This window comes from Babylonia areolata, chromosome 27, assembly GCF_041734735.1.
Source record: "Babylonia areolata isolate BAREFJ2019XMU chromosome 27, ASM4173473v1, whole genome shotgun sequence".
Classification (NCBI taxonomy): Eukaryota; Metazoa; Mollusca; class Gastropoda; order Neogastropoda; family Buccinidae; genus Babylonia; species Babylonia areolata.
Window position 1 is genome coordinate 20,924,182 of NC_134902.1, and position 10,031 is coordinate 20,934,212.

The 10,031-nt window shown below is 49.7% G+C and overlaps 1 protein-coding gene across 1 annotated transcript in view; it reads left to right on the forward strand.

Annotated features, from left to right (window-relative positions):
• The window catches only part of LOC143300952 (prestin-like), a 21,956-nt gene extending 13,013 nt beyond the window's left edge, over nt 1–8,943 (forward strand). The window contains exons 3-5 of the mRNA XM_076614901.1: nt 913–1,065; nt 3,051–3,292; nt 6,816–8,943. Coding sequence (XP_076471016.1) covers nt 913–1,065; nt 3,051–3,292; nt 6,816–8,943 — 2,523 coding nt within the window. The remainder of the gene's footprint in view (nt 1–912; nt 1,066–3,050; nt 3,293–6,815) is intronic.
• Nucleotides 8,944–10,031: the final 1,088 nt, after the last annotated feature.

A 10,031-nucleotide genomic window follows, 5' to 3' on the forward strand; every position in this document is an offset into this window, starting at 1 on the left:
TGTACAGTATTGTATTGGCACTGTACTTGCACTGTACTGTACTGTACTGTATTTGCGCTGTACTTGCACCGTACTGTACTGTACTGTATTTGCGCTGTACTTGCACTGTACTGTACAGTATTGTATTGGCACTGTACTTGCACCGTACTGTACTGTACTGTTTTTGCGCTGTACTTGCACTGTACTGTACTGTACTGTATTTGCGCTGTACTTGCACTGTACTGTACAGTATTGTATTGGCACTGTTCTTGCACTGTACTGTACTGTACTGTACTTGCACTGTACTGTACAGTATTGTATTGGCACTGTACTTGCACTGTACTGTAATGTACTGTATTTGCACTGTACTGTAATGTACTGCACTGTACTGTACTTGCACTGTACTTGCACTGTACTGTAATGTACACTATTTGCACTGCACTACTCCTTAGTGGAGTGATGGCCTAGAGGTAACGCGTCCGCCTAGGAAGCGAGAGAATCTGAGCGCGCTGGTTCGAATCACGGTTCAGCCGCTGACATTTTCTCCCCCTCCGCTAGACCTTGAGTGGTGGTCTGGACGCTAGTCATTCGAATGAGACGATAAACCGAGATCCCGTGTGCAGCATGCACTTAGCGCACGCAGAAGAACCAACGGCAACAAAAGGGTTGTTCCTGGCAAAATTCTGTAGGAAAATCCACATCGATAGGAAAAACAAATAAAACTGCATGCAGGAAAAAAAAAAAAAAAAAATGGGTGGCGCTGTAGTGTAGCGACGCGCTCTCGCTGGGGAGAGAGCAGCCCGAATTTCACACAGAGAAATCTGTTGTGATAAAAAGAAATACAAATACAAATACACTGCACCACATCGCATCTCACCACATCGCATCGTGTCGCATGGCACCCCATGGCATCATGTGGTCACTTGCCAACAGGCGCAGTTCGACGAGACCCACCTGCGAGACGACAAGGACAAGGACAGGGAAAAGGACTCCCGACCCCCACTGACCCAGCGCCTGGGCGGACAGCTGTACTGTGACCGGAAGAGGTCCTGGAAGATCCTCACCTCCTACCTTCCCTTCATCAGGGTCAGTGCTGTCTGTGGATGGGTGGGGGTTGTGGGGGCGGGGGTGGGGGAGGTCGGAGAGGGGGGGGGGTAGCACGGTGGTGGATGGGTAGGAGTGGTCGTGGGTGGGTGGGTGGGTGGGTGAGTGTGGTGTGGGTGGTGTGGGGTGGTGTAGGGGGTGTGGAGTGAGCGGTTCGGGGGTGATGGTGGTTGGTGTGGTGGTGGGGTGTGTGAGTGAGTGAGGGAAGGAATGCGAAAGAGTTATATATATATATATATATATATATATAGAGAGAGAGAGAGAGGGAGATGGTGAGGGGAGGAGGAGGAGGGAGGAGGTTTTGAGGGGAGTTGGGAGAGAGTAAAAGAGAGGTGGGGGTGGTGTGGGGGCGTGGGGGTGGGATGTGAGTGAGGGTGTCGGAGGTGGGGGTGTGTGGGGGGGGGGGGTGCGGGGGTGTTGAGGTGTGAGGGAGTGCGAAAAGAGTTGTATATATAGACAGAGAGATGGAAGAAGAGGAGGAGGAGGGAGGAGTTTTTTTTGGGGGGGAGTGGGGAGAGAGTGAAAGAGAGAGTTAGGGTTAGGGAGATGGGGTTGGGCGTGGAGAGAGAGAGAGAGAGAGGGAGAGAGAGAGAGAAGGTTAGGGAGATGGGATTGGGCGTGGAGAGAGAGAGAGAGAGGGAGAGAGAGAGAGAAGGAGAGAGTTAGGGTTAGGGAGATGGGGGTGGGCGGGGGGAGAGAGAGGGAGAGAAGAGAGAAGGAGAGAGTTAGGGTTAGGGAGATGGGGGTGGGCGTGGAGAGAGAGAGAGAGAGAGAGGGAGAGAGAGAGAGAAGGAGAGAGTTAGGGTTAGGGAGATGGGGTTGGGCGTGGAGAGAGAGAGAGAGGGAGAGAGAGAGAGAGAAGGAGAGAGTTAGGGTTAGGGAGATGGGGGTGGGCGTGGAGAGAGAGAGAGAGAGAGGGAGAGAGAGAGAGAAGGAGAGAGTTAGGGTTAGGGAGATGGGGTTGGGCGTGGAGAGAGAGAGAGAGAGAGAGAGAGAGAGAGAAGGAGAGAGAGAGAAGGAGAGAGAGAAGGAGAGTTAGGGTAAGGGAGATGGGGGTGGGCGGGGAGAGAGAGAGGAGAGAGAGAGAGAGAGAAGGAGAGAGAGTGAGAGAGAAGGAGAGAGAGAGAGAAGGAGAGAGTTGGGGTTAGTGTGATGGGGGTGGGCGGGTAGAGAGAGGTGTGTGTGTGTGTGTGTGTGAGAGAGAGAGAGAGAGAGAGAGAGAGAGAGAGAGAGAACAAGCAAACGAACAAAGTTTTTTGTTCCTTTATTGAGGGAAGTGGAATTAGCATATGTGTGCTTTCTTTTTTCATCCAGCCTAGCCATCAGGGCAAAGAAAAAATGAAAGCGAATATAAAAAAAATCACAAGATGGACACACACACACACACACACACACACACACACACACACACACACACACACACACACACACACACACACACACACACACAGACGGAGAACTGTTCCCATATGATATGACGGGCATGACTGAGACACAAAGACTCATATCATAGATTAAAAAAATCTGTTCAATGAAAGGCCGAAACCCCCATGTGACCAGGAGGGCAGCAACATAATTTTAATGGGCCATTTTTTTCTAATTGATGATATGAACAACGCAGTTTCTTCCGTAAAAAAATAAATAAATAAATAAAATAAAAATATATATATTAGGTTACAAGTACACTGAGTAAGAGAGTCAGACAGAGAGACAGACAGAGGGACAGACAAAGACAGACAGACCGACAGAAGCGTTCCCATATGTTCAATTAAAGGCCCAAACCCCCTGTGTGGCCGAGGGGAAACGAAAGAATTTGAATATGCCATTTCATAATGATAATAATAATAATAATAATAACAACAACAATATATGTATACATATATATTCTTCCCCACCACTTCCCACCAATACCAACACCACCCGAACCGCTACCACCACCAACACCACCACCACCACAACAACAACAGTACCTCCGCTACTACAAGCTGCGGGAGTTCGCCGTGGCCGACCTGTTGGCTGGGCTGACGGTGGGCATCCTGCACATCCCCCAGGCCCTTGCTTTCGGGGCCCTGACCTCCGTGAAGGTGGAGAACGGCCTCTTCACGTCCGTCTGGCCCGTCCTCCTCTACGTCTTCTTCGGGACCTCCGCCCACGTGTCCATGGGCACCAGCGCCGTCATCTGTATCCTGACTGCTGCCACGGTGGATAGGTAAAAAGGGTTGGGTTTTTGTTTGTTTGTTTGTTCGCTTTGTGAGGGAGAGAGACACAGAGAGAGGGAGAGAGAGAGGGGGGGGAGATAAGGGGAGAGAGGGGGAGGGATACAGATACGAATACGGATAGTTTATTCTTTAGGCCATAGCCCCTATAAAAGGGTACACGAACAGCATATGTTGCGTCGCATTTGTTTGAACAGACATGAAGAAAAAAGAAAATCACTCGAAGCAACATTAATAATAATAACAAAACATAATTATCATGAAGTTGCAATTTCTCTAAATTTAAATGCTTTATGCAGGAAGATAGACAAATTCCACACCATCATTTTGTCGTTTTGAAGACATCAACAAACTGAACTTGAATGTACAAGGCTGTCGGTAATATTTTGATGGAATATATTTTTTCTCTAATCTCTTCAAGAGCTGGACAGCTCAGCACAAAATGTACTTCGTCTTCTTCTTCTCTTTAATTCAAGAAGGGGAGGGAGAGAGAGAGAGAAGGGGGAGACAGAAGGAGAGGGAGAGAGAGAGGGAGGAGAGAATGGGGCAGACGGAGAGAGAGGGAGAGAGAGAGGGTACATTCATGTGATTTGATATAATTCTGAGGTCCTTCTCTCCCTCCGTTCCTCCACCACGTCCTTTTATTTCTTTTATCCTCGGTCAGAGACCAAGCTCTCTAAGCACTTTACAAACACGCGGTCATTTGCACAACACGCTGACTGCCTACCTGGGCAGAGCCGATTGACGGCTGCCAATGGGCGCTCATCATTCGTTTCCTGTTTCATTCAATCAAGATTTCAGGCAAAGCACACATGCACGCTCAGACAGATCACTTGTACATTAACTCTCTCCATACGAGCGGCGAAAGAGACGACGTTAACAGCGTTTCATCCCAATTACCATCATCAAAATATTGCAAGCGGAAGGCTCTTATACTGAAGAGGTGAATGTTGACAAAGAATACCACAATTCTGACGACAGAAGCTAAAGGTTGGGTCATTCAGACACCCACTGGTCATCCGAGGGGTCTGTTTAGAGGAGAAGAGAGGACTGGCCGTACTGAGTGAGTTAAAGTATGTCTGTTTACTGTGATTGTTGACCGTCGTGTGTGATCACTGGTGCATTCAAGTCTGATTGTCTCTTCGACGAGTGAATGAAAATCACCACGGCAAATTTCCTATGTTTTTTTTTTACATGGTGCAGTAAAGTCTCTTTGTCTCTGTGATAGTTCACTGTCGTGTGAACATTTGTACATTAAAGTTTGTTTGGTTCACTGTCATGTGAACGCTGGTGCATTAACGTCTATCTCTGTGATGGTTCGCTGTCGTTTGAACACTGGTGCGTTAAAGTGTCTTTGTCTCTGAGATGGTTCACTGTCATGTGAACACTGGTGCGTTAAAGTCTGTCTGTCTCTGTGATGGTTTGACTGTCGTTTGAACACTGGTGCATTAAAGTCTCCCTGTCTCAAGGCCTGACTAAGCGCGTTGGGTTACGCTGCTGGTCAGGCATCTGCTTGGCAGATGTGATTGTAGCGTATATGGATTTGTCCGAACGCAGTGACGCCTCCTTGAGCTACTGAAACTGAAACTCCCTGTCTCTGTGATGGTTTTACTGTCATGTGAACACTGGTGCATTAAAGTCTCCCTGTCTCTGTGATGGTTTTACTGTCATGTGAACACTGGTGCATTAAAGTCTCTCTGTCTCTGTGATGGTTTTACTGTCGTGTGAACACTGGTGCATTAAAGTCTCTCTGTGATGGTTCACTGTCGTGTGAACACTGGTGCATTAAAGTCTCTCTGTGATGGTTCACTGTCGTGTGAACACTGGTGCATTAAAGTCTCTCTGTGATGGTTCACTGTCGTGTGAACACTGGTGCATTAATGTCTCTCTGTGATGGTTCACTGTCGTGTGAACACTGGTGCATTAATGTCTCTCTGTCTCCGTGATGGTTTGACTGTCGTGTGAACACTGGTGCATCAAAGTCTCCCTGTCTCTGTGATGGTTTGACTGTCGTTTGAACACTGGTGCATTAAAGTCTCTTTGTTATGGTTCACTGTCGTTTGAACACTGGTGCATTAAAGTCTCCCTGTCTCAAGGCCTGACTAAGCGCGTTGGGTTACGCTGCTGGTCAGGCATCTGCTTGGCAGATGTGGTGTAGCGTATATGGATTTGTCCGAACGCAGTGACGCCTCCTTGAGCTACTGAAACTGAAACTGAAACTCCCTGTTTCTGTGATGGTTTTACTGTCATGTGAACACTGGTGCATCAAAGTCTCCCTGTCTCTGTGATGGTTTGACTGTCGTTTGAACACTGGTGCATCAAAGTCTCCCTGTCTCTGTGATGGTTTGACTGTCGTTTGAACACTGGTGCATTAAAGTCTCCCTGTCTCTGTGATGGTTTGACTGTCATGTGAACACTGGTGCATTTAAGTCTCTCTGTGATGGTTCACTGTCGTTTGAACACTGGTGCATTAAAGTCTCTCTGCCTCTGTGATGGTTCACTGTCGTGTGAACACTGGTACACTAAAGTCTCCCTGTCTCTGTGATGGTTTTACTGTCGTTTGAACACTGGTGCGTTAAAGTCTCTCCGTCTCTGAGATGGTTGACGGTCGTGTGTGATCACTGGTGCATTCAAGTCTGATTGTCTCTTCGACGAGTGAACGAAAAACGCGACAGCAATCTCCTATGTTCTAAAGTCTCTTTGTCTCTGTGATGATTCACTGTCGTGTGAACATTTGTACATTAAAGTTTGTTTGGTTCACTGTCATGTGAACACTGGTGCATTAAAGTCTCTCTGTCTCTGTGATGGTTTGACTGTCGTTTGAACACTGGTGCATTAAAGTCTCTCTGTCTCTGTGATGGTTTGACTGTCGTTTGAACACTGGTGCAGTAAGGTCTCTTTGTCTCTGTGATGTTTCATTGTCGTTTGAACATTGGTGCAGTAAAGTCTCTTTTTCTCTTTGTTCGTTCACTGTCATTTGAACACTGGTGCATTAACGTATCCCTGTCTCTGCGATGTTTCGCTGTCGATTGATCATTCGTGCATTAAAGTCTATCTGTTTGATATTTCACTGTGGTGTTGACATTAATGCATTAAAGTCTCAATATCTCTGTGATGGTCCACTGTTGTGTGAACATTGGTGCATTGAAACACTGACAACATTCTTTATGTTTCTCAACATTGGTGCCAACATTATAGTCTGTCTGCCAACATTGAATTCTCTCTGTATCTATGATGGTTCACTGTTGTGTGATCACTGGTGCATTAAAACACTGACAACTATTCCCTGTGTTTCTCAACATCGGTGCCGGCATTGAATTCTCTCTGTATCCGTGATGGTTCTCTGTCATGTGAATATTTGTGCATTAAAACACTGACAACAATTCCCTTGTGTCTCTCAACATTGGTGCTGGCATTGAATTCTCTCTGTCTCTGTGATGGTTTACTGTCGTGTGATCACTGGTATACCAAAGTCTCTCTGTCTTCGTGACGGTTCGCTGTCGTGTGATGTAACAGGCTGGGCGGGGAGTGGGCGGCAGACAAACCCTGGCTGACCAACCTGACCACGGGAGGCGTCAACGGGACGCCGATTCTCCTGGACGACGTGCCAGAGTACCTGGACTACAAGGAGGAGATCGCCATGGGCGTGGCCTTCGTGTCGGGCCTGATGATGATCGTGCTGGGCCTCCTCAAGCTGGGTTTCATCACCTTCTACCTCTCAGAGTCTTTCTTCACCGCCTTCACTTCCGCGGCGGCCGTGCACATCGGGACAAGCCAGGTGCCCGCCATGCTAGGGATCAAGGTGCCCAGGTTCGCCGGCGTCTTCAAGATCATCCACACCTACAAGGCCATCTTCTCGGCCATAGTGGACGTCAACGTCGCCGCGCTCATCATCGCCATCATCGTCTGCATCATCGTCCAGCTGGTGAAGGACTGCGTCAATGAGAGGTTCAAACACAGGCTCTTTGCGCCCGTCCCCATCGAGCTGTTCGTGGTGATCGTGGCCACTGTGGCTTCTTACTTTGGCGGCTTCGAGGAGCTGTTCGGGCTGGACGTGGTGGGCACCTTCCCCAACAGCATCCCGCCGCCCCGCGTGCCCATGAGGGCGCTGGAGGAGTCCCCCAAGTACGTGGTGGACGCCTTCATCCTGGCCATCCTCATCTTCGCCAACACCATCGCCATGGCCAAGATCTGCGCCAAGAAGCACAACTACGAGGTGGACGACTCCCAGGAGCTGATCGCCTACGGCATGTGCAACGCCGTGTCCTCCTTCTTCCTCTGCTTCCCGTCCAGCGTGGCTCCCCCCAGGTCCATGGTGGCCAGCAACATGAACGCTCGCACCACGCTGAGCGGAGTCTTCTCCGCTGCCGTCATGCTGATGGTCATCCTCTTCATCGGCCCTCTCTTCCAGGCCCTGCCAAAGTCCGCCCTCGCCGCCATCATCTTCATCTCCCTGAAAGGTCTCTTCGTGCAGATCCTGGACGGCAGAAAGTTCTGGAAGATCAACAAGTTCGACTTCGTCATCTGGTTCTTCACCTTCTTCTGCACCGTCTTCCTGGACATCGACGTGGGGCTGGGGGTGGGGGTAGGGGTCTCACTGGTCACGGTGGTCTTCCAGACGCAGTTCGCCCGCGGCTACCGCTTGGGGAAGGTGGTGCAGGACAACGTGCTGGTGGAGGCCAAGCGCTACAAGGACACCAACGAGATCCCGGGGCTGCTTGTCTTCCGCTTCCAGTCCAACCTCTACTTCGCCAACGCCGAAATCTTCCGCAGCAGCCTCTACAGCAACACCCTCAATCCCAGGAAGCTGCTCAAGTTCCTCAAGAAGCGCGAGCAGCAGTACGAGAAGCAGTGCCGGGAGCGCCTGGCGCATGGCCTGGCCCCGGAAAAGCGACGAAACTCCGTCATGACCGGGGAGAACCTGCTGGTCAACCACCGGCCCTCCGTCGTGTCGCTGTCCACCTCCGACGCCGACCGCAGTCTGGCGAGGAAGACCTCGGACTTCCAGAACGGCTCCGGGCAGGACAAGAAGAGAAGGTGCTCTTCCAACGGCATGGACAACCCGGTGTTCACCATCGACGAGACTCGACGCACGGGCGACATCAGCCGCCTCCAGGAGAAGACCCCCACCAGCACCAGCCCGGGCAGGAACCAGCTTAATCCGCAGTCCGGGAACTGCAACAACCAGCACCACCAGCATCCCCGCCACGACCTCAACCGTCACGCCTCCATGGACTCCACCATCAGCATGGCCCTGACGGACGACGAGGAGGTGGACGAGTACGGCGAGGTGGTGGTCAGCGACGAGAAGCTGAAGAAGCTGAGGAGGGTGCACCACATCATCATCGACTGCTCGCCCATCAACTACATCGACGCCTCGGGTTCCAACGTACTGTGCCACATCTTCTCCGAGTACGCCCACGTGCACGTGCAGGTGTTCCTCGCCGGGGTCAGCGCCGACGTACGGCGGGCCATGAAGCACGCGGGGGCCTTCGACAAGATCCCCCGGGACCACATCTTCCTGGAGCTGTCGGACGCCGTAGCCGTGGCCAGGACCAAGCAGGTGGAGGCCCTCTCTCAGCAAGAGCTGGAGGACTTCTCCGATGAGGAGGCCAACGAAGACTCTTACGTCACTAAGATGTAACCCTCCGGAGTGGGGGTTGGGTGGGGGGGGGGGGGGTGGCGGGGGCGGGGGGGGGGGGGTTGTGCTGCATGAGCTGGGCACTTGACAGCTATGATGTGGGCCTGGGGACTATGGCGCCTGTACTCGACACTTGACAACAATTCTTCTTCTTCTTCTTCTTCTTCTTCCTCCTCCTCCTCCTCCTCCTCCTCCCCCTTTAATCAAAGTATCCCACTTATCCTCTTTTTGTTCCTCTTGCTCTTCTTCTTCTTCTTCTTCTTCTTCTCCTCCTCCTCTTCTTTTTCTTCTTCTGTCCCCTTGTCTCGAAATCTGCTATTGGAATATCAGTGATTATTTTTGTTAATGGATTATACTTTGAATGTCAAACAAAGAATATAGAAATACTTTCTGGGAATCAATCTGCAAACCTCTTCCTCTCGGTATTTTTGTTTTGTTTTTTGTTTGTTTGTTGTTTTCGGTTTGTTTTGTTTGGTTTGGTTTTTGTGTTGTTGTTTTTTTTTGTTTTGCTTTGTTTTGTTGTTGTTGTTGTTTGTTTTTTTTGTTTTTTTTGTTTTTTGTGTTTTTGTTTTTTTGTTTTTTTGTTTTTTGTTGATTTTTTTTCTTTGGGGTGGTGGGGGGTGGGGGGTGGGTGGGGGGTGTTTGTTTGTTTTTTTAGGGTAGGGGGGATATGGTTATCACGTTATCTGTAATAAGGTTTTGGCTGTCTCGTTGTTGATAATACGTTGGTATTAATGAACACGGAGAAAATATGTACAGCCATCTCCTATCCGCCTGCGCCACCTCCCCTGCCAGTTTCTTTTACCTGTTACCTCTCACCTGTTATCACTTACCTGTTATCACTTACCTGTTACCTCTCACCTGTTATCACTTACCTGTTCCTCTTACCTCTTACCTCTCACCTGTTATCACTTACCTGTTATCACTTACCTGTTCCTCTTACCTGTTACCTCTCACCTGTTATCACTTACCTGTTCCTCTTGCCTGTTATCACTCACCTGTTCCCTTTACCTGTTACCTCTCACCTGTTATCACTTACCTGTTCCTCTTACCTGTTACCTCTAACCTGTTATCACTTACCTGTTCCTCTT